General features: G+C 47.0%; 1 protein-coding gene and 1 long non-coding RNA gene across 3 annotated transcripts; both read left to right on the top strand.

Annotated features, from left to right (window-relative positions):
• The first annotated feature begins 8 nt into the window (after nucleotides 1-8).
• LOC111853816 (ankyrin repeat and SOCS box protein 13-like) lies at nucleotides 9-6,930 on the top strand. Of its 2 annotated transcripts, XM_023831158.2 has the most exons (6): nucleotides 24-636; nucleotides 1,807-1,994; nucleotides 2,345-2,501; nucleotides 2,877-3,011; nucleotides 3,103-3,294; nucleotides 4,130-6,930. In XM_023831158.2, exons 1-6 carry the CDS (start codon nucleotides 594-596, stop codon nucleotides 4,255-4,257), a joined length of 843 nt encoding a protein of 280 aa, XP_023686926.1. In that variant the 5' UTR covers nucleotides 24-593; the 3' UTR covers nucleotides 4,258-6,930. The 2 variants fall into 2 exon arrangements, with proteins under 2 accessions (XP_023686925.2, XP_023686926.1); XM_023831157.2 differs by having other exon boundaries at nucleotides 9-636; nucleotides 2,345-3,011.
• Nucleotides 6,931-10,620: 3,690 nt separating this feature from the next.
• Nucleotides 10,621-11,940, top strand: LOC140578623 (uncharacterized). Its single transcript, XR_011982884.1, has 3 exons — nucleotides 10,621-10,731; nucleotides 10,827-11,012; nucleotides 11,824-11,940. It is a non-coding gene; the product is annotated as an uncharacterized lncRNA (long non-coding RNA).
• Nucleotides 11,941-25,193: the final 13,253 nt, after the last annotated feature.

Genomic DNA, 25,193 nt, shown 5'->3' with positions numbered 1-25,193 from the left:
TTCTTTTGTTAGTTATAGATAAAATGTTAATATAAAATGTTGATAAAATGTTATTTCTAATAGTAAAAAAAAACTATTTGATTTCTTGGAAATCATCTCGCGACCCCTCCCCCTCAATGTCTCACGACCCCCCAGAGGGTCGCGACCCCTACTTTTGGAACCACTGGTTTAAATTACCTGCAAACCCACACCAGATCACTGCCTCGATGGACAGGAAAGCCTAAAAACTGTCCACCTCAAAAAGACCCGAGTAGTTAATTTTTCTTTAACTTCCTGGATGCCACAAAGACATCTTGCTTCTTATCATTTGATCTTTTTGCAATGCTCTTATACTCGTTAGTTTTCCGTACAGAATATCATTAAGCTATATTAAGGGGTGGCCACGTTTTAAGTGAAGAGTTTTGCACCTACTGTAAACTACAACTCCCATAAATATTATCGAGGCGAGCGCACTCCTGTGTGTGAAAACAAGGACGGTCTCATAGTGCGCTGGCTCGCGAATCCTATACGGTGCACTGTCTACTTTTGTTTTTCTTCTCTCTGGATCTCGTTGTGTTGTTTATTATGACTTACTCTAATTGAATGCAGTAAAAATGGAGGTCGTTCCTGCTAAACCTTACTTCTTCGGGGACATCGGTGAGTCTCAGTCGCTCAGCCGTCGTTTGCCGGTATTAAAGCGATCAGTCCACAGTCGTTTTTGTGAACTAATGCATCATGACGTCCCGTAATTATACGCCAGCGTTTGATGTCATAAACCCGCCAGGAGGCGCATTGTACGGTACGATGTCATGTATTTCTGCACCGGGGTTTGAAATTATAAATCTGATAATAAGGAGAATTGCAAGGCATAGTATATTTTTGCCTACACAACGGTGGGAACTGTCATGCAACCGCCTGGACATAAATCTCCGACGTACCGTCCCGGACGTGTTTTTATTTGCTTGCTCCATATCTGTGGTTATGAAAAAACATCTCATGGCACACACGCCTATACAGGCAGACCAACATTCAAGGACATTATTTTTGGATTAAGCATGACGCCGAGCGGGGCGCTATATTTTTCTTATCTGATTGGCCGGTGAACGTGCTCCGATCGACACGTGCTACCTGTTTTTTGAGGGTGGTTCGGGGAACATCATTAATATTCATGTAAGAGGCTATCTGATTGGTCGGTGAACTCGTCTAAGGCATTCACTGGCCAATCAGGTAGCGTTTCTCATGAATACAAACGTTTTCCTGTACCACCCTGCAAAACGAAAATATCCGAGTGGGGCTGGAATTAGCTGCTTAAGTCTGTTCTGTACATACTATACTTAATTTTTTTGTATATATTGTCTGTCTTGTGTAAGTGCACAGATCGACGAAAAATCCGGCGTCAAATTTCTTGTATGTGTAAACACAGTTGGCCCATAAAGCGGATTCTGATCTGATTTAGTGTATCTGTCAGATTCACCCAGTTTCACCAATTTGAATATATATGATTTTGTACAGTCCAATTGACTGTTTGGAATATTAGCTTATTTATTTCAAGCTTCAAGTTTCAGGTAGTAATGTTACCATTGAGTTATTCATAAAACTGTTCCCGCGCTTAACCCGAATTTAACTTGTTAGACTGGTTTCTTCCCATTGTTTACATATAAAAATTAAACTACTGTCCATTATTATTAATTCATTTATTATTATTATTATTATTATTATTATTATTATGAACCAGGCAGCTGTCCTGCAGTCCAACAGACCCTAACCCCCCCCCCCCCTCCACACAAACACACACACACACACACACTCTCTCCACATTTGTTGCAGGATTCTGGGCTGAAAGAACAGATGTCCACAAGGCGGCGGCGCAGGGCCAGGTGCCGGAGCTGCAGCGGCTGATCCAGAGTGGGGCCTCTGTCAACATGGTGGCCGTGGATTCCATCACCCCGCTGCATGAAGCCTGCATACAAGGACAGGCACAGTGTGTGAGGCTGCTGCTGGACGCGGGCGCACAGGTGAGAGGAGACAGGGACACACACAGACACCCCTGCCACACAGGTGACAGGGACACACACACACACACACACACACCTGGCACACAGGTGACAGGGAGAGAGGGACACACACACACACCTGCAACACAGGTGACAGGGAGAGAGGGACACACACACACACACACACCTGGCACACAGATGACAGGGAGAGGGACACACACACCTGCAACACAGGTGACAGGGACACACACACACACACACCTGCCACACAGGTGACAGGGACACACACACACACACCTGGCACACCTGAAAAAACTTGAGCCTGGTAGGATAATTTAAAAAGGTTGAGTTTGTGGGGCTGCCCCCTGCAGGTGGACGCGCGGAACGTCGACGGCAGCACCCCGCTATGCGACGCCTGTGCTGCAGGGAGCCTGGAGTGCGTCAAACTGCTGCTGGAACACGGTGCCACCATCAACCCGGCCCTGACGTCTCGCACCACCTCGCCTCTACACGAGGCCTGCATGGGCGGTGGGGCCTCATTTCAGCTGCTGTCAATGAGTGATGAGACAGAGAATGTTACGAGTTTTGCATTCCTTGTGAGCAGCATGATGCCAACCCGGGTGTATATTCGAGGGTTAGGGTTAGGGTTAGGGTTAGGGTTAGGGTACACCTGCATGTGCGTGTTCAGGGGTGAAAATGCAACCTGTGCTGTTTGTCATTATTCTCCACTTCCAAGTTTGTTTATAATAATAATAATAATACATTGTTCATTAATAATCGGGCATGCTTTATGTTCAAAGGTTGTGATGGGTGAGTATAGTCTCCGTGGAAACGGCATGTATGGTCAGGGTGAGTTGGCGCTGAGGTCGGCTGACTCCCGCCCACCCGTGCGTGTGACCTCAGGTAACCCGGACTGCGTGCAGCTCCTCATCACGGGGGGGGCTCACCTGGAGGCCTACGAGCTGTACTCCGGGACCCCGCTGCACGTGGCATGTGCCAATGAGCAGGTGGAGTGTGCCAAGGCTCTGCTCAAAGCGGGTGAGGGTGCAGCAGAACCGTCAGGGTAGGGGCGCCCCGACCGACTTCTGGTGCCAGCAAACCTGAGCATAACATGATCGTATTCTCCGAGGTGCCAAGGTCAACGCCGCCCGGCTCCATGAGACGGCTCTGCACCACGCAGCCAGAGTGAAGAACGTGGATCTGGTGGAGATGCTGGTGGAGTTTGGGGGGAACCTTTATGCCCGGGACAACCTGGACAAAAAGCCCATCGACTACACCAAGCCCGGGTGCCCCACAGCCGCCTGCCTGCAATTCTATGAAAGTATGTTACTGTGTTAAATGGTAATTGACTGCACTTGAGGACGCGTGAGGCAAAAATAGCAATATAAACAATACCGAAAGTAATTTGGATCATGTAAATTGATGTGACATATAAATAACAGTGTTGTTCATTATTTATTAGTTTGAGTGCATTCTAAGTCTTTATAAGATTGAGGATGTAGTTCAGTGGTAGAGCGCTTGCTTTGCATGTATGAGGTCCTGGGTTCAATCCCTGGCATCTCCAGTGGTGATTTTTTTGTGGGCAGTGGTGGCTTAATGGTTAGGGAAGCACACTTGTAATTGAAAGAGTGCTGGTTCGAATCCCCAACCAGCAAGGCACCACTGAGGTACCCTGAGCAAGGTCCCGTCCCCAAGCACTGCTCCCCGGGCGCTAAATTAGCTGCCCCCTGCTATGTCACGATGTCACATATGGCTTAAATGCAGAGGACAGATTTCGTTGTTGTATGCTGTGGTGTGTCAACAATGACCACTGATCTCTAAATATTAAAAAATATTTTTGGTAAAAAAATGAACTAGGATCTACTCATCTGGCTCTCACATGTTGTCGTTGGCTGTCTTTGTGACCCTGTCTCAGAGTAAATTTTTACCTTTTCAGTCCCGTTAATTTTTGCATTTTTAATAATGGGTCCAAGTATTGATCGCGAAGGAATCTCTCGCCCCTGAACAACGAATGTGAAGCTCAGTGCTGTTAAAATAATGTGACTGACCACTAGGTGGTGCTCAAGAGCTTCCATATAACATGAGGTTATGTTTTGCTTTTGTGGAATTCTAATATCCCATAAGCCTTTGCTGTCTCCCCCCCCTTGTTTTGCAAGGCACACCCCTGAGTCTTCAGCAGTTGAGCAGGGTGTCTCTGAGGACAGCGCTGGGCACAAGGGCACTGGAAGCTGTGTCCAAGCTGAGCGTCCCCAGCAGAATCATTAAGTACCTCTCCTACTGCTGACCCACCACTCAGCTCAGCTCCACCAGCACAAATTTAGCCACATTAAGCTATAACATGCACTCAGAGGATCACAAACCCACTAAGGGAGAGAGTGGGAGCAGGGGCTGGCATCTAGGACTAGTAAGTGAAAAACATCAATCCCACAATGCAACATTCTTCCCAGATTCTGTGCCCAATGAACCTGCTGGCTCCCAGTCAGACACGAGTGGGAGGAGCAGAGTGCTTCCTGGCCAGAATAGCACCCCACGGCAGCCGGGCACTAAGTGACAGAGTTTCACACCAGCACACCTGTTGCTATGACAGAGGACCGCAGGACACTCTCAAAATAAAAGGGTTTGTGGCATGTCGCTCAGAGCGAAATAGCACAGATGCTCTCCAGATACCCCTGCTGTCCTGGCTAAACCCCCTACACGGTCCTGTTCATTTTTATTTCACCTTGGAGGTGGATCAGTGAGAAGATGGTAAAAACTGATGAGTCTGTCCCATAACTGCCTCTGTGGTTACGCTGTTTGTTGTATCCACTGAATTTAATTGTTTTAAAATCTGTCATTTTAACTGCTGTCGAGTCAAGTAAATATTTGCTAGAGGAAGTCATTTTAGTTATTTGGACATTTTCCACAGTCCTCTGCTGGCATGCCTTACTGATCAAGGTCACACTGGTAAATTATTGATATAATTATCCAGCAAGCAGGCATCTTAATTCAAAACAGTTTATCGGGGTCTCTTTACGGCAGGCATTTCCTGTTTAGCATTCAGCTGGGCACCAGCGGCCTTGCTGGTGCAGCTAACCTGGTCACCTTTCTCACGTCTCACCCTCACACGCACTTTTGGAGCACGACACGGCCTCCCGGTGTCGGCTGACATCAACATCGTGAGGCGAGAACATCACTGGCATGTGGAGATGCTCGGTGTGGGGTAGTATACAGTTTGGTGGGGGGGGGGGTCTGTGCGGAGAGCAAGGAAGCTGGGGTCTAATTACTCCCCAAAATGGTTCTTTTAACAAAAATGGGATGCATCGCTTGATGTAATTTAGTAATAAATTGTTTACGAGACATGAGAAGGTCTGAAGTTTTGGCAAGGAATTGTTGTTTTCCTAGAGCAGCCGCATCCCATTTTAATCAGGGAAAGAGATCCAGCAGGAGACCAGAACAATGCAAGAGGTTCCTGTTCCTGTTCACCACCTGGTAAACGTAGCCTGGAGCCGGACTGGCCCTTCGACAGTGAAGCCCAGGAGACACTCAAGGACCACAGCCCCCACCTCACAGGCCACAGCATCTTCTCCAGCACTAACCTACACCCCCAAAATCACACACCCAGAGACATCCCCCCATAAAACTCATTATTACAATATCAGGCAAAAAACAACACAGAAAGACCCCCCCCCCCCAAAATACTACCCCACAGTTGTCTCTCAAAACATCAGATGCTCAGATAGCACACTGCACCATGTCCATAATAGTTAAGCCCCTTTAAAATGAGACCCCACACAGATCCCAGGCATGCTAGTGTCAGGATTCACAATCACAGCCACATCAACTTCAACATACCGGTACCAGAAAACCCCACCTATTGAGCCCCAAAATTCCAGACCTAACAGCATTAAGTCCCTCCTACTCACACAGAGCTCTTAAAACCCAAATACCTCCAGTACATCTACCATCACACCCTGTTTATCTAACAGCAGCTCCATAGGTGAGATGCCAAGAGAACCCAGGCCTACACCTCACCTTAATATAACACCAGGACTGTCCTCGTGATCCGGTTTACTCTGTTCAAGCCCTTACACAAATATCCACAGTCACAGGCAGTAGGAACTGGGAGGGTGGAGGATCGGGTACCCCCCAATATCAAACCATTGGCCCCTGTCCTGGCAAAAAATTATAAGCGGTCTTAATTTATTAGATTTTACTCTGTATAATTATACTTGGTGCTTTTTGTACATTTGCACTGTGCAAAAGTCAGTCAAAGAAAATTATGTTTGGTTGATCTTCATGTTGGTGTAAAACTTCTATATGTGTGTCTTCAAAGTGTGTCAGCTAATTTATTTCCAAACCTCTCCTAAAGACATCCCACTCTTCACAGGAACCATCCCATATATGTTTATATTGGTTGACTCATACCATGTTTGGCTAATTAATACCTCATCAAATTAAGTTAATTAAAAGTGAGATGGTGCTGAAATGGCTGAGGTGCCCCTGTGGAGCGGTTTGGGAACCAAAGTGGTGTTTGTCTAGCCGTCCAACCAGGTGTCTGTAACTTTTTGAAGAACAGAAGAAATTCCTGTTATTTTTTATTCATTGTTTGTATTCTGATTAAATTGTGTTTTTCTCAGCAAACATGCACTTCCTACCCAGATATTGTCTTAAACATTTTCCTTGACTACCTAAGGCTTTTGCACAGCACTGTGTCATATAACATATTTATAACATGACCTATGCTCTCTTACTTTTTAAAATGTTATATTTTTTTTGGAATCGCTGTTGATCAATGTGGTTTGTGTTCTGTACCACGATTTTATGCATTTGGCAAAAATATTTAAACAAAAAATGGACATAACTGAAACAATAGCATGCATGGCCTTCCGTGGTTGGGGCCGTCAAGTAAACACCACTTGGAAATGCTGGTGATGCTCTATGGAAAGTGAATATACACAAAATAAAAAATTAGAAATCATTCTGACATTGTTTTTTTCATTTCTGATCCAGATGCCTGGATTGTTTTTCTTCTATTTAATTATTTTTTTTTGGGGGGGGGGGGGTTTACGGACTCAAAGGCGATGTGAGTTTGATTCGCTGCTGTTCTTGTTGCTTTTCAGTGTCTATTCTGTTTTTGATTCCGCCTGCATTTTGAAATCATGATCTGTATCTTCCTTGAACTGAGTGCCTGAGTCACCATGAATATGACGCCTTGTTGGGCTCCGCTGGAGGTTTGCCTGATCTGTGTCTATCATGCCGTCATGGTGCTAACAGACCTGCCCTGTGGGGAAACAGGTAAACCTTTCACTCCGCGGCGTCTCTCTCCCTGTGAAAACAACACAACTGGGAGAGGACTGTCGAGTGATTCACACTCGTTCGGTCGGAGGTTGTTTTACTGCAAGCAGACACGCTTCAAAGCACAAGTTTACCTGGGCTGAAGCCCAGGGGCCTCTGACCATTTTAAAATGCCTCTGACTGCAAGCTTCGTTTTGTGGGGCCTTAAGTGACAAACAGTGCCATTAAAGCTGCGTTTGATATGAGAAGTCAGGTCACTGCTACTGCTACTAGGTTCAGGATTTGGTGTAAAAGGTATTCAGGGTGCGGGTGCCTGGGGGGAGGCTGTGGTCTCAGCATCTGGCTGGTTTTTCTGGTGATCCATGGCATGGATCCTCATCCTCAGATTCTCGCTCAGGATGAGACCCCCCCCCACTCCCACCGGCCACACATACACTCCACGTTACAGCCATGAGATCTGTCTCCTCCTTTTGGTTTTCTTCTTTCTGGTTATAGCGTTTCTCCTAAATACACTGAATCATCTTCTTTTAATCCTGCTTTGACTCACTGAGAAAACGCTTCATTTCCTGATGAATATTATAATTGTTGCAACATAAATTTCCATGACTTAAAAAATGTACTCCTGCTTTGCGCTGTAAGATCTTGTGAAGTATGCTTTCAGTTTTCCTAGGAAATTCCCTTTAAAGACTCCATATGCTAGCGGATGTGTCATCACCAAACCTGCTGTACATTTTGTGTCTGAAAGTTGCCTCAGCGTGGGGTGTTGATTCTGTATGAGTGTGTTTGTGTGTGTGTGTGTGTGTGTGTGTGTGTGTGTGTGTTTGGGGAGGGTAATCAGTACAAGCAAAGCCAGAAGAATTTCTCACATATCATTTATAGTCACTTGAAGATGTAACCTGCTTCCAGAAGGCTCTGTTCTGCCAGCAAGGTAAATTACAAGCATTGACAGTAGGCTTGTTCAAAGCCACGCCCACTACCCAAACCGCCAGATTCACACTCTGGACATCGGGTCGTGTGCAAGCACCATGTGTGGTCCAGTTTCAGCTCTGGGCCGGCACAGCCCAGCCCGACTCCCTCAGCCATCTTCAGTCAGGGGCCAATGCGGACTCTCATATTAATCAGCAGTGTTATTGTCATCCTTCCTCCGATTAAACTTTAAAAGCAAATACACTCTTGGTAAGACATCACTTTTGGAGATCATACGCATAAAGATCATGTTAATAACAACTAGATCAGTTGGTCTGGTTAGATAAGATTAAATATCATGTTAATAGCAAATGCAGATCTGTTTATCTGGTTGTGGAGGGTCGAATACCGTGTTAATGATCTAGCTGTATTTGTTTGGTTGGGTGAGGGTAAATATCGTGTTATGGTTTGTTCATGGTGGCGTGTGAATTTAAGCGCCTTGTTCTGCTGACATTGCGTGAACTCTGGCTGTAAAATCATGCTGCCAGGACAGAATGTTCCTGTCTGTTTTGATGTTTGTGTTCTGCCCTGTCTTCTCCCGAAGCCTATCATTGAGCCTCTTGGCATTTCGCTAATTGCCAGGTGTGGTATCTCGCTTGGGCGGCTATTTTGCGGCATTTTGAACCCAGCTGACTCGGAATGATGCTTAAACCAGATTAGACCAAAGTGAACACTGAGATGTTTTATGAAAGATTGCAAAAAAACACAAGCCTTCTGCACATTAATACAGGGAGAGAGTATGGGGTAAAGGTCACTGAATGGTCAGTACCATGTGACTGGCATGCGATCTATAATCAGTCATTCAGACTGTTTTATACATAATGCCGTACATATATCCATAGTTTACCTTATTGCACACAGTTACCAAATAAAAAATTTGATATTATGGTGAGTGTTGTTTGTCTGTCTAGGCGTGAACCTGGAGTCTATCAGTGTCCACATTTGTTACTGTTGAGGTATCTGCTGCTTTAGCTACATAAAGACGCGGTGGATGGATGTCCTTGCAGGGCTTTTATGGAGAATAAATATTTTTTCCAGTTACTGTCACGTTGCCATGGTAACGGGTCAGCCATTTCACCCATCACCTCTGGGAAGTGCATTGGTTAGCGTGAGTACAAAAACTTATCCAATTAGTTATCCATGAAATTAAATATTTACTTGAGTGAGGAAAAACGGATTACTCCCTCCGTCCAGCACAATAGATGGCCTTGTTGTAGTTGGCACTAATCTTGGGGTAATTGTGGGGCAGTATTTCCAGATTTAATGAACTCAGAGAGTTTGTCTCAGAACCCTTGCCTGATGGTCTTTGATTTACAGAAGACCCCGAATAGCTGACCTAATCACAGATGATGCCAGTTTTCTCTTTTTGTTTTTTTTTGCCATATTCATAAATTCCATGTTCCACAATCTCATTAATGTGTGGAACATTGAACCTTGACCTCCCTCCTGGACCAATCACCTGCAGACACCTGTGAGGTCAGGTCTCATCCCCATTGAATAGGATTTACTGGGAGATTACCCAGCTGGCAATGCCAAAAAGAGTGCCCCCGTCTGGCTGTTTTCATGCACGTCATCTTCTCAAGGTTGTGCTGGTTCATTGGTTCATAAAACAACAAATAATAAAGCAGCTAAACATGTGTCATGTCCTGCACACCTGACCCTCCTACCCCCTCCCTAACATGACCCTGATGAGCCACACCTGGTGCTTGTTACCCCCTGTTAGTCCTTGTATTTAAGTATCTGTTTGGCTTGCCAGCCCCAGTCTGGTCATTGACGTCAAACCTTCCTGTTGCCTGTGCCCTTCCTGGTTGCCAATTCCCGCTCTTATGATCCCTCATGGTCCGGTACATCCTGTCCTGTCCGGTGGTTCTGTCTGTTGGGTCTTGTGTGCTGTCTTCCCCATGCACCCTGTCAGTCCAGCTGTGCTCTGTCCAGCCCGGTGTCCCTTCTGGGACTGGCCCTGTGCGTCCGCCTTGGTGTCTGGTCCCATCGGTTCCCTCCCCTGTTCGTCCATCGGGGAAGGGTTCTGCTACGTCTTGCACGCCTGGTGCTTGTTACCCCCTGTTAGTCCTTGTATTTAAGTATCTGTTTGTCTCATCACAAAGTTCCCAGAATAACCTTTCTAATGGCAGAAGGATAAAAAAAAAAAACTTAAGGATTAAATCTTAGGGGAGGAAAAACTTTTGTACTTTCGAGTTCATAAGTAAAAAGCAAAGATACATAAACCCCAGCCTGAGCAAAAAACCTCATTAGCTGCAGTGTCTGCCCCAGCTGGGGCTGCCCAGGTGCATTATGGTCATAGAAAGCAGGGTCCAGGCATAAGTGGAGAATTGCTCATGCAGCCTATTCTCCATATAATGCGGAAGCTGTACCTTGAGCTACAAATATTTGCGCAACCACCAGATGAGTCATGGGCCTGCGGTCGAGTATCGATGAACCTGTGCTCATGGGAACCGAAGCCGCTGAGGCCTTCTAGGCTCCGTTGAGGCCTAGTGTTCTTAGCATCTTGGGAAATGAGGTAATGTCTAGACCTTCTGCAAACGGGCTGCCTTGAGAAAGGAGCACACACATGTATATAATATTGTTATTACAAGTGTAGCTTCTCGTGCCCAGAGCTGGACCCCTTCCTTGGCCCTGAACAAACACCATTAATACAGCGACGGCTTCCGGCCCTGGTCCTGTTTCACACATGCCTGCGGTGGAGTGAGAGTTTGCCAGCATCCTGACTGAGGCAACAGCCATTGATTCCCAGAGTTTCTGGAATAAAGGGTGACAGTATGGAACGGCAAAAGAAGAAAGGTGAGTATTGAAGACACAAAGCAGGCCTCTGTTAGCACTGACGCTCCTCCCAACTCCCTGCCACCCCACTCCCCCCCCAATAAAGTCACATGGCAAACACGTGACACTGAAGTGTTGAATGATAGCAAAACGGCTCTATTCTTCAGCCACACGAACGATGCTCTTTTCCACATACAGCTGGGGCTCCCTGAAGCCGGCAGACATCTGGGACATATTTCACATGGCAAACTGTGAAGTTTATTTCCGTACAGAGAATGGTTCGCATGCGTATCTGCAAGACCAATTTATATGTACCTCTGGTTTTCTGCTCTACCCATTCAAACACATCGAGTGATTAGGGCATCCACTGCGTCCTGCTGAATGTGAGATAAACACTGGATGCAAATGGAAAGAGGGGTTTCAATCACTGCGAAGGGCTGAACTGTGTGTGTGTGTGTGTGGGGGGGGGGGAGGGGTGGCTTCAGTCGTGTTTCCAGTTACGGTTACATAACAGTCCACAGTTTCTGTTTTCATAACTCCTTCGAAATAAATCAAAGACCGAAATCCACATGAGAATGCAAACAGCCATTGGGCTTCAAAGGCTCTGCCTGTGTTGGCAATCGAATCCAGTCTGTTCTCTTAACTTAATGGAAGTTAAACAGATGGAGGACCTTTCCAGCGCAGACAGCAGAAAGAGCCCTTCACTTTGTTTTCACCTTTTCCTACAAGCATAAAGAAGCGATATGCGGGGCTCCACCCATCAGCACGTCACGCGTTGTTTGTTTTTCCAACTCTCAGGCCTGGTTTCTTAAAATTACGCAATGTGTTCCAGATGCTCCGATCCACGAGGAACTGGTCTGGGGTCAGTCTGTCCTTCTTGGTCCTCCACCCTCCTGCAGACTTCCAGTGGAAAATGGACGGCTTCTGAGGATGCTGCCACCTTCCACCATATTACAGGTGCATGAAAACTGTGAAATATAGCCGCCCAGCGTCCATAGCGGTGCCGTGTGTCCTCTCCTGAATTCCAGTGCGTCACGGCGGCTGGACGCCATATTCTCCTTGGCAAGCCATGTTTCGACCACAAAATACCAGCTGGACCAAGTCCGTTGCATTGGCTGGGGGGCATAGCTACAGTGAGCCCATCCAGCCTGTGTGTCTGGCTGTCCTGCATGGATCATATTCTCCAGCTCCAGGCCTGACCAAGACTGTTGTCTGGGGAGGAATTGGGCAAGTTTTCTTGGGCCCTGAACTGGAGGGGGCCCAAGGTGACATTGTGTTAGGGGGGCCAGAATTCCTTGCTATGCCCCTGGGTCTGACCCCGACCTTAAGCAGACCCTCACTCCTAGTGTTTGCTCCCACAATGACAAACCGGCAATCCCACAAACGCTGGGTACATCATATTTCAAGCAGGCTGTACACCAGGACTGGCCAAATGTGCCCTGGAAGGGCTCTGCTGTTTCTGCAGGGCTTTAAAGTCATTTAGATTCTTCCCTGGGCTCCCACTGTGGGAGACTCAGCACAGCCTGAGAGCAAGAGGCCGCTAATGGCAGCTAGCAGCGGCTAATGGCAGCTAGCAGCGGCTAATGGCAGCTAGCAGCGGCTAATGGCAGCTGACAGCGGCTAATGGCAGCTAGCAGCGGCTAATGGCAGCTGACAGCGGCTAATGGCAGCTAGCAGCGGCTAATGGCAGCTGACAGCGGCTAATGGCAGCTAGCAGCGGCTAATGACAGCTGACAGTGGCTAGCGGACACGGCCACCAGTGATTGAAGGCAGAAGCCAGATTCAGAGCCATTCCCTCCTGGTGATGGGCCACGGCACCATCTAACATTAGTGCTTTTAAAGAAGGCCGTCACTTTCACCGCAACGAGGTCGTTAGCGTGTTGCTGCCCCCCCCCCCCACCAGGCCTGCTGATCCCAGGTTTTTGCTCCAGTGCCAGGTGGCAGCGCCAGCCAGGAAATGGCGCTGGGATGCAGGCTGCCTGGGGGTGGGGGGCAGGGGGGGGGGTTGGTGATGGTAGCTTGCGGCTCCTAAAAAGGGCCCCATTGTTTTCCGGCCCCAAAAGGTATTTTTGGCAGCTTGTTATCTCCCTGGATGGACGAGTGAAAGCCAGGCGAGGGGGGCGGGTTATTAAAACACAGAGGGGGGCCCAACAAAGGCGCTGGTGCTGCACGGCCCAGCTCGGGCACTCTGCGGGACATTCCGCCATTTCAGCCCTTGGTCAGCGGCTCCAACGCCTATAACTGAAATAAAGCTGAATTTCATACACAAAACATCTGTTTTAATGATCTTGGTCAGCAAATGTTTCCAATGTGTTTCATAGCTGCTAGACAGGGGCAGAAGCCAAATGATGGTTATAAAACTTACACATTTTATTTATTTTTTATCCTGTTGAAAAAAAAAAGTCTGTTTTCTATTGTGTTGAAAAAATTCTTACAACTGGAGAACCAGAGAAGGGCAGGAGAGCGCCCCCCACTGCTAACAGTGCGTCATGTTACCCGTCGGCCTGAGCTCAGCCCCTCAAGACCTGCTGAAAGCCTCACCCCCCCCCCTGGTTTTTCTTTGTATGGATTGTTCAGGCAGCCACATACTGGGGTTTTACCAGAGGTGGACATTTCAGGTCCAGAAAGTAAAAATCCAGGCCAAGATTTTGTTTCAACCAGCCAGCTGAGTACTCTGTCACTGTGACTTTTTATGCCCAACTGATTGATTGAAACAAAATCCTGGCTTGGATTTTTACTTTCTGGGTCTAAAATGTCCACCTTTGGGTTTTACCAGATTAGCACTTTAATGTTAGACACACAAGGTGTGTCTGCGTGACCTTTGAACTGGACTCATATAGCCTATCCTATACATGCTTCCATTAGGACAAATTACCCCTCAAAAAAACTTTTCATTTTGAACTCCAGAAGAAAACACCCCAAAAGCAGATACAGATTATAGGACATTAACGCTTATGTGCTTGATACTTCACTATCCGCAGAGATGACAGTATAGACATGCAGCTTGAGATAAAATGACACTGATTAGCCAGTATTAAAAAGCAATGTCAAAATAGGAGGGTTGTGGCTGGGTCTCTAGTCCTGAGAGTCCCTGGTGTGTGGATTGTCTGCAACCTTCACCTGGTCACACTTTGTCGTGTTTCTGATGTTCATGGAAAAACCAACCATCGCTGTACAGCTCACAGTGGGGAAAACAGCAGGAACGGTCATTAACTGGAACTACTGGGAAAACAGAGCCCGGTCTGGCTGGCATCTCACCTTGTTGAAATTCCCCACTGAGCTGTCCTAAATCCATATCCCACATGCATGCACACTGCAGAATCCCATATGCTTTCTGTATTTGACTCTCCATTTATCCAAGTTTTTACAATCGTGGTGATCCTGTCATCTATCCAATGAGCAGTGGCGTCGGAAGAAGTTTGACATTTGGGGGGCACAGGAGGTAGTGCTATCGTTCGGCAACTGGAAGGTTGCAGGTTCGAGCCCTGGTTCTTCCTTACCCCATCAAAGTGTCCTCGAGCAAGACACTGAACCCCAAAGCTCCCGGTGTGCCGGTTGGCGCCTTGCATGGCAGCCTCTGCCACTGGTGTGTGAATGTGAGTGTGGATGGTGAATGTGAGGCATAAATTGTAAAGCGCTTTGAGTGCTCATAGGAGTAGAAAAGCGCTATATAAATGCAGTCCATTTACATATATATTGTTACATTTAAACTACGACTAATGCTGTTTAGGGTACAGTTTCATAACTAAACATAACCAAAAAGAGAATTGATTCGTATGATAAAAATGAGTTTGTCTGATACAGGACTACAGTTTTCGTTTGGTATGTGTTTAGTCCTCAGTGAATCGACCTCAGTAAGACGCGGATACATAGTAATGGATAAAGAACATGCTCTTAGTCATTTATTCATTTTTTATGAAGGGGGAGTCTGCTGATGTTGGGGGTCTGCTGATTTTGGGGGGATGCTGATATTGGGGGGATGCTCCCCCCCCCATTCCCCTCTTTTCTGACACCTCTGCCCAGAGGGCTGTGGATGCCCTGGATGGGATACCGATCTGTTGCAGTTCAACCCGCTCTTTTTTTAATCCATTTGCTGTTGCATCTCGCTAAAATTCGCCTTTCATCTCCTCTGGATCCTCCCGTTTTTTACCTGTACTGGGGCGATTTAAAGCACAGTGATCCCCTCACTTGGGTCTCCACTCTGCTGAGGAAAGTGCCCGTGCTTCTCCTGTATCAGTCTTCACATCGTTCAAACTGTGTCACATGGTCTTATTGGGATTCCCCATTTTTAGCGCTTATATAATGTGATGACAGACTTGATTGTCGTTTGGTTGGTTTGTGGAATGAAGGAAGCTGGGGGGGGGGGGGTTGCAGGGGGGTGTTCTCAGCATAGCATGACTGCTAAGAAACACAAAGGCACAATTTGTTACCGTGCTGTTATTAGCTGGCCGAGCCTGTGATTTCACTTGGGAGGGGAAAGTGACTCTCGCTGACCTGTTTTTGCGAGACAAGCCGCGTTTCAGGCAGCAGCATGACGACTCCTTCATTTACTCGTTCGTTCATTCATTCATCTTCCTTTGTTCCCTCCTTGGGTTGTTTGGGTTGTACTGTCACCCAGGAACCACCACACCTGGTTCCTGCCACTGCTCTTTACATGTACCAGTGCCGTAAGCATAGTACCTTTGTAAAACCACAATGACTGTTTTTATACAGAGGAAAAGTTTTTTTCCTCGATAAAAAGCCTGCCTATGACTCCAGGTATTTCTGAGGTGAAGGACACGGCCTTCTACTCCGATGGCTGCAGCTTAGTAAGAATTAAAATCCGCTCCTTTAAAAAATACCAAGAGCAGCAGAACAGATTGAGTTGCAGATGGTTTTCAGACATTTGGTAATGTACTTAACTATAGCTCTGTTTGTTGCAGTATGGCAATTCTTGTATAAACCAAAGCTAACAAGTCTTATGAGTGACTCGCCTATAACAACAGACAATCAGGTTGTGGTTGTTAGCATGTCATAAACTTAGAAAAGTTTTAGCAACTAAAATTTTGTTCCATCGAAAACTGTTGTATGAAGCAACCAATCGGAGAACCTTTTTACAAAAGATTACTTGGGCTCTGATGTCATACTGAGGTCTCCATGGTAACATAATCACTAAGGTGAGGGCCGCCATGGCCTCTATGTCCAGCACAGTGTGCATTCGCAAAATCCGGCCACTATGGAAAAACAGTGTAACATCACGAGTGCCCAGAGCGGTCCAGCAGGCAATCTCAGCGGATAAAAGCACTGTCCTCTCACTGTGTTTATGTTTCGCAACTGCGGGACTACGCCAGGATTTCAGGAATCACAAACAATGCTGTTGTTTTTTTTTTTGACACAGAACTTGTGCAGGCATGAAAAACAACATGTGGAGAAGTTGTTGAACAAGCAGAGAAGAGATTCACCAGGCATCGGCCTCACATGCTGCAGCAGCTGCAGGGTGTATGGGACTATGTGTGGCTCCTTTTCTGAATAAAAATAGGCTCACTAGACACATTCAGTTGTGTTACAGTCTCACAGTATAGCCTGTATGTGATAGCGTGAACTAGCTTTATAGTATACTAAGAGTAGGCCCACTTCCTCACAGTATAGCCTGTATGTGATAGCGTGAACTACCTTTATAGTATACTAAGAGTAGGCCCACTTCCTCACAGTATAGCCTGTATGTGATAGCGTGAACTAGCTTTATAGTATACTAAGAGTAGGCCCACTTCCTCACAGTATAGCCTGTATGTGATAGCGTGAACTAGCTTTATAGTATACTAAGAGTAGGCCCACTTCCTCACAGTATAGCCTGTATGTGATCGCGTGAACTAGCTTTATAGTATACTAAGAGTAGGCCCACTTCCTCACAGTATAGCCTGTATGTGATAGCGTGAACTACCTTTATAGTATACTAAGAGTAGGCCCACTTCCTCACAGTATAGCCTGTATGTGATAGCGTGAACTACCTTTATAGTATACTAAGAGTAGGCCCACTTCCTCACAGTATAGCCTGTATGTGATAGCGTGAACTAGCATTATAGTATTCTAAGAGTAGGCCCACTTCCTCACAGTATAGCCTGTATGTGATAGCGTGAACTAGCTTTATAGTATACTAAGAGTAGGCCCACTTCCTCACAATATGGCCTGTATAATAAAGGCTATAATCATTAGATCTAACATATATGTGCCAAATTACAATATTTTGTATCATTTATTATTCTGTATGATGATTTAATAGGCATCTCCACCTGCTAATACTTGTCCATGTAAATCATGCATGATGAAATTTGTATTGCACATCACATTTGCAGTTATAGCTGGAGAACAGCATTGTCGAACTCTCATGACTTCAGCCATCATGTCTAGACCTCCAGGTGGTAGAGTATGCTGCAAGTGCAAAAGGTCTTTGTGCTGTACTTTGGAAGACTTGTTTGGATTTTCAGTCAATAATGTGGGGTCTTTGTCTCCTAGTCGCAGTGAAACAGCTAAACATTCAGGTGCTTGGTGGCTACTTATTTATGCTTGTTAGTAAACCAACCAAACCATAGTTACCAAAGAAACAGTCAGCTTTAAAAAATGCCTGTGTACGTCCTTGTCAAAGAAGTAACAGCTGTTAGTCACGTCTAAGCTTCTAGAGTAGACGCATGGTGCGTCTGTTAACAATAGGGATGACCTCATCGATGGTGGCCAATAGGGGTTCAGGAAGTCAGCGACCTGTAGGCATCCAGTAACCACCCAATCTGTAGTCATGACCTTGTGGGGTTGCTATCCCCACCCATATGTACAGGTCCCACAGGTCAGAGGGGTTGACCCACAATGCAATGTGAGCCATTAGGGGTAGCACAGCCCCCGGCACCCGGGCTGGAATGGGCGCCACTGTCTGTCTGCTCAGCATGTCTGTGTCTCAACCCCCCCCCCCCCCCCCCCACCCCAATAGGTGCGGCAGCTCATCGCACAGCTGCTCATGTCTGTCACACTGACATGAGCTCCACCCCCATGTGGTTGGGGGCTGTGTCCTCTGGGTGGATGCGGTATGTGGAAGTACCATCACAGGATGGTGATGCCGGACTCACACCTCCATGCTGACATCGCCGTGGCGATACCAAGGACCGTGCCAAGGGGGTGGGTGAGGTCTCCCGACACAGACAGCATGTAGACAGACCGCCCAAGCCTGCACTGAGGTCTCCCGACACAGACAGCATGTAGACAGACCGCCCAAGCCTGCACTGAGGTCTCCCGACACAGACAGCATGTAGACGGACCGCCCAAGCCTGCACTCCTGTTCGGTCTGTCTGTTGCAACATTGTCTCGGTTTAGAAAAAGAAACCTCATTGTTCATTGTTTTATTCACCTCACATTAAGGCCAGTTCATCTGTGAGATTATCTTGATTTGGATGGAGCCATTGTATGTGTTTTTAATGCTGGTGCGTTGTGCCTGTTTACGGACGGCCTCAGAAGGCTGCTTTGTTTCTTCAGAAGGCAGCAGGCAGATCAGGAAGGATAAGATGAACACGACAAACCACCCTGTGTGACACGCCAACCGACGGATGGGTCACGGGGCCAAGATCTTCAGATCTTCAAACTCGTTTTCTGATGAGGTCATGTGTCCAGTTGTATAGGAACGTTCTGCTATGTTCTTGTATCTTCAGCAGCACTGGTGACTTTTTTCCAATAACGACAGCTGTGAGGTGTGCGGGTGCGGTTATCACGTTCATCTGTACTTCGATCGTTATTTACGTTCTATGTATTATTCTAGACCCTAATATCCAGGCCGCACCCCACGGTAAAGATCTCCATGACCTGACACTTAAGCTTCAGTGTTGTGTCACAACCACATCTTCTCCTGGCCTGGTTCTTATTCCCAGGCCTGTCCCGCACGGCCCTGTTCACCGAGGCTTAAATTTCGCTCATCTCAGACCTTAGCACATGACCGTATTTGTGAGGTTATAAAAATGGACTCCTGCAAATAGCCACAGTAAATGCAGACAAATTCACATAAACCCGTCTAAAAATAACAGTGGCCCCAACTTCAATAATTCATCCATGTCTTTGCCAGCCTGAATTTGGTAATATTTTTCCATCGGCATTTTTAACCAGTGGGAAACTTGCTTGTTCTACTCACCAGTACAGCCAGGGGCATGAAAAGGGTATTGAGATAAATGTTTTGAATTTGGCACTCAGTGAACAGTGAAGCCCACCGACCAATGTCTGGGACAGTTATCTTGCCTGGGTCAGCTGATGGTAAACGGGTCTTCCAGTCTAAGGTAATCTCAGGGGACGGCGCTGCCCAGGAGAGCAGACACATGGCAGGGTGTGGGCGGCAGTATCCTCTGGGACGACCTCCTCCGCCTCGTCAGCCGTGTTTCCATGTGAAGGTGAACAGGCAGGAGAAACGCCCAGTCACAATCACACCACTTCCAGGAGCTGTGGGGTTTATTTGCTTGTCAGGTTTTGAAGCAGGGGCTAGATGTTATTGTTACAAACTGGTCCTGAGTTTATAACAAAGAAGGAGGGAATACTGAGAGCAGCCGTAATTCTTCCGAAAGGGAGTTTTATTTATACCGCGAAAACACACAAGCGACTGAAGGCAGATGATTCAGATTATACCCATCAATGAATACATGTTTACAGGAACTGAAGGCAGGTCCAGAACAGATCCCAGCACGTTCTTCATTCTCCCGTCTACTAACGGCGACCGAATCTGTATGCCAGTAGTAATCAGGAACACCTGAGCAGAAAAAACGAAAAGAGCAGAAAACGGACAAACAGACAAATAGCAAAACCATTGCGATAATATGTCTTGGGACGTGGCAGTTATACAAAAAAGAGAGAGACCGGATCATATTATTGTGGCACCAAAATTATTTTCTTGAAGGAAAAACTTTCTCGGGGGCCCCTGCCAGATCTGCAGGCCCTTGCGTGATTAAGATCAGGTGGTTTACGCCCAGGTACCTCAGATTACACCCACGATCTCATCAGGCAAGCAAAACGAAGCCACGGGTAGGAGAGCAAAGGTGAGACCATCCCTTCTCCTGGGAGGTCCCAATCCTATCCCTCTTTGTTGGGAGGTCCTACTCTGACTGGATCTCCTTCAGGGTCGGTCACTGTGCAGGCCGGAGTGGGTCAAAAAGGCTCCTTGTAGGCCCCGCCCCTCCCACCTCCATGCGTAAGAACCTCACAGCCTCGACACAACGTTAAAGCAACATCACTGGTGTCCAGCACTGCTGCCCTCCTGTATGAGGACCCCGTCGTAAACGCTCGAGGAACGTTGCGTGAATGTTACCGAACAGATGTGCTGTCGCTGTTGGCATGTGACTGACCTCTGTGACACGGGGGCACCCAGGGACTCACGTGTCAGGTTGTAGGGTTCCAACGCAGGTCGTTTAGGCGTGTGCTACAAATGAGCTTTGGAGCAGAACCGGCAGACGGTCATGTGAGCCACTCCACATACTCAGAAAGGTGAACAAACAGGTTTTCCTTGGGTGCTGATTTCTCAAGCAGGGCTCACCCGCTCCTCCCCGCATCCTTTAGGATACACCAGGGATTCCGTTGAATCGAATTACCGTTTTTGGTCATTTTGATTATGTCACCCATTGAAGAGCTCTGCAATACTGGCGTGTTTTTTCTAAATATAGAAAAGTGCCTTTGCTGTCTAGACATACATCAAGGCTGAATTAAAACGTGTATGAGAACCAGTTCATTTTTTCTCCTAGTTTTATAGGATAATGAACCTTTTTTTTATTAAGAAAAAAAAAGAATTAAGCTTGTGGATTTGATTTCATAAAATTGTTTCTACAGGAGTGAACAAGACGGAACTTTGGTGAACTTATAAACCCACAAACGCTGAAATTGTTCATGTCAGACAAGCCGGAATACCCTCCCTTCATTCATTTTCTTGACAGTGAGTCATTCATATTATCAGAAGTTGTGTTTTTTTCTCTTCTGTTTAAACCTGATGGCTCAAGACCATTTGTTGTGAAATATCTCTTATCTGCTGTTTTGTTAGAGTAAGATCTCTAAGGAGTCTTTGATGTACCTGCAGAACTGACAGAACCGGCTGTGCATACAGGGGACTGACCCGGGTTGTATGACCCACCCCCTAATTTAACACTGTTCCAGAATCAGCAAATTCTATTCTCCAGTGTTACCCAGAACTGTTATGAGTTAGACAGTCAAACTGACCCAGCATCAGTCCCCACAAGCACAGAGAGTATATACATTCATGTTACACCTACAGAGTAAGTCCTTCATTCAGGTCTCTCTATGGCCCCTTGTCTTTTGGTGGGGGGGGGGGGGGGGGGGGGGGTAGGTCACAGGCTGCTGAACCGTAAGAGAGAGAGCAGCATTTGTTCCTGGATGGTTTTTCCTGTTTCAGACGGGATTCCCATTCCGAGATAATCTGTATCTCATCCGTTCCTTTGTTGTTTTCTCCAAACAAAGAGAAACGAAACAGGCTGGATTTCTGAACTTCCTCTATAAAGCTGAAATGAGCATGAGTCACCGCACCAAGCACTCGCTAAAGATGAAAGATTACTTTATAGGAGATGGAGTAACCATTAGAGAGCACAGTTGGCGTTCGGCATTGTGGTGTGTGCGGTTTAACGCCTTCCTCCCGCTAACCCTCACTCACGGGCATCATCAGCCAAGCTGGGCAACATCCCGGACTTCGGGAAAAACACACAACTCTCCGAATCGTGGCCCAAGAGGAGTGTGATCTACTTTGATCGGAGCATCGCTGCTGTGTGTTTGCTGGGGGGGGGGGGGGGGGCAGTCATGTGACACCCCCTTTATGTGTTGCCCTGAGCTCTGGCTGAGTAGCAGCCTGCACTTTGGGGTGGAGTGGGGGGGGGGGGGTGCTGAGGTTCCATATAAGTCATGGCGTCACTCCAGGGAAAGAGGCACTCGCACGCGATGGAGGTTGGGAGCAGGTCAGCCTGTCTGATGCGGGATGGACCCCCCCATTCTAGGGCGATGGGCCAACTCCTCCAGACTGAGACCCTTTCAAACACACCAGTCAGACTGAGCTAGAGTATTCCGGAAGCAATCAAAGGGGCCACCAAACTAAGTGTACCCCCTAGAGATTGACACACACTGACACACTGCACTGGCACACAGTAGTGTGTAGGTCAGTGTAGGTCTGTGTATCTTTGCACACCATTGTGTAGTTCTGTGTATCTCTGTGTACCACTGTGTATGTGGGTGTATGTCTGTGTATCTCTTTGTACCACTGTTTAGGAATATCTATTTTTGTGTATCTCTGGGTTATAAAACATAGCGGCCAAAAAAAGTATTAAACAAAAAAATTGTTTGGGGGGTAGCACTGTGGGTTGGGACTCCGAAGGTTTTCTGTTGAAATCCCCGAATCGGCAGAGTGACCCACCATTTGCCTTTAACCCCAATTGCTCCATGAGGTGGCCTCCTGGGATGCTTCTCCAGCTGTCCTGAAGGAGCTCCCACATGTATGCTGAATACTCATTGGCTGCTTTTTAAAGTCAAAGTCAAATTTTTTCTTTGTCACATACACAGTCATACAGTGAGTACAGTGTATACTGAAATGCCGGTCTGCCTGGCTGCAAGACTGTGACAACATGGGTATAAATACATAAAACATAATAAACATCAACGTCAAACAAGATTATAAATAACTATAAGAATTACAATTAGAATTACAATTGCCTACAATTGCCTTAATAGAGGAAGTTCAACTACAAATATGTGCAGATAAGGCAGTAATGTGCTGGAATAAAGAAGGTCAGTATTTCCTTTTCCTTTACTCACTGGTCAAACTCCTCCCAAACCATCTCTGCTGTGTTTAGGTCAGGTGACCAGGTCAAGTGATGCGACACTCTATCGCTCTCCTTTGCAGGCAGCTTGGCGTGTTCAAACTTTTGACTGATACTGTTCTGTGTTCTCTGTCTGCTACGGAGTCGGGAGCATGGGGGACAGTTGACCATGTCTGTTTACAGAGCTGGAAGGTGTCACAATGTCACACGTCAAGGCTTGTGAGTTACCCGGAGCTGTCTCTGTCCGGTATGCACTCCCAGTCCTGGTGAAACCCCTCCCACAGCCTTAGACAATGTCAAAGACACTTAAGGCACAGATAAAATCTGCTCTGAGAAGCTCAGTTGTAATGCGATTGTGAAATGAACTTAGTTAATTAACCCGTTTGCTCATAATAGCTGTTATGTACAGTATTGACATGGTTACTATTCAGCACTCGCAAAGGCAAAGTAAAAGTAGCGTCAGAGTCAGAAAGAGAGGCTCCACCTCAGAAGTCCCCCCCCCCCCCCCCGGTCCACAACCAGCAAGCATCATTCCTTATGAAAAACTGACTGGAAAAATGACTGCGATCTGCCTGGTGTTCATGTTGTCTGTCAGATGGGCACTCTATGTGTGTGTATGGGGGGGGGGGGGGGGGGGCAGACACCCCCCATCCATGAAGCTTTGGGTTTGAGTTACACCCCCCCAGGCTTGCCGCCCCATACCAAGCCGTCCACGGCACATTCCCCAAACAGAAAACAGATGCGCTGACTAGCTCAGCTCACCTCAGGGTAATGTGCAGAGAAGCCAGGGCAGATGACTTCACGATCTTTAATGAAGCAGACTCACGAAAAGGCGGCTCGTGTTCATACTGATATTTATATTCATAAGCATTGTTCCCAGATGCATGTGGCCTGCTCCCATTCGCAGTCTTTCTGCCTGCTGTTCTGTTTTGTCCCTGTTTATGTTGTGGTCACGGCAGTTTGAAACGGTTGGGGTTTGAAAATCGATGTGTTTTTCATCCTCTGTTTTAAGACATTCCAGTGGGAGGAAGGGCAGCAACCTTTCGGACGGGAGAGGCTTTCAGGGGCCAGGAATGAAAGTGATGTCAGCTATCCAGACAAACCCTAAGAGAAAATGTGGGTGATGCCAGAGCCATCTTCACAGTGGGCCATCTTCACAGAGGGCCATCTTCACAGTGGGCCATCTTCACAGAGGGCCATCTTCACAGTGGGCCATCTTCACAGAGGGCCATCTTCACAGAGGGCCATCTTCACAGTGGGCCATCTTCACAGTGGGCCATCTTCAATAAAGGTCTCTTCCTGCCAATGTTGTTAGAGTCTGCTCCATATCATGTCTATACTAGCCTTGGGATTTAGACTGAGAGGTTTGGTGTTGCATTCTGGGAAGGGGAATGAGCCACCATGGGTGGTGTTCATGGGGACAGAAGTCTACCTATAAAGAGCAGAGTCAGTAAGAGGCTGCTTCTCACTTTAGCCAATTGGTCTTGACTCGCCGTCGGTATCGTTTCTGGGGCGACGGAGGAAGCGATCCTTCACAGCCTGCGTGGAGGGTGGGGTTCACAGGTGCCGGCTGACATGCCGAGCATCCCTCACATCGCAGGCGCCTCTGAGTCAGCAGGAGACACAGCCGTTCAGTAATTCATGCGTGTTGATGACGCGCCATCGATGGTGTGGGTCCCCGCCCCGTGTTTCTCGGAATCGCTGTGGGGAATTGCAACATCATTCAACAATCAGGTATTAAAAATAGATGGACGGATTACGTAAGATCCATTAATTCAGGGTTAGAATATTAACATTGCTATTACTACAATTATTTGTTTGATTTATGTCTTAATTGGAGATCATCTCCTTTTGAAGTTCTTGCAAAATGATTAATTAGCTCAGAGGCTCTTTCATAAGGGTCCAACAGCCATTCCCACCTAGTAGTGCCTTGCATCAGGGATCACTCCCTATAAGAACCTCAGGACCTGTATGCTGTTATCCAATCTCTGACTGGGACCCCCAACTGGCAGTAAGATTCCTGCGGCAGGGGTCACCGTCCTGAGTCCAAGTGTTGCCCTTCGGATGTCTACACCCCCACTCAGAGCAGATATGGTACAAGCTTTCAACTACGTTGCATAACCCTTAAAAAAACAGCGTTACACAACGCTCAGCTGAAAGGTGTCAGGGTGACATTTGTAAAAGCACCTCAGGCGAAACAGCGATGGCAGCCGAATGTTTCTCTGCACACGATGGGGTGAAAAAGCTCTAAACAATCATGCCATTTAACTGCAATAAACATGAGCCTTTCGACCTCACGGTCAAATTTGTTAGGAACCCTGCTGTACCAGTCGTGTCAGCTAATGGGAAATGGCAAAAATCACCCAGTGGTGTGTTTGTGGATATTTCAGCACTGCTG

The sequence above is a fragment of the Paramormyrops kingsleyae genome, chromosome 1 (genome assembly GCF_048594095.1).
Source record: "Paramormyrops kingsleyae isolate MSU_618 chromosome 1, PKINGS_0.4, whole genome shotgun sequence".
Taxonomy (NCBI): domain Eukaryota; kingdom Metazoa; phylum Chordata; class Actinopteri; order Osteoglossiformes; family Mormyridae; genus Paramormyrops; species Paramormyrops kingsleyae.
The sequence above is the reverse complement of the archived record's forward strand: the minus strand, read 5'-3'. Positions and strand labels throughout refer to the sequence as shown.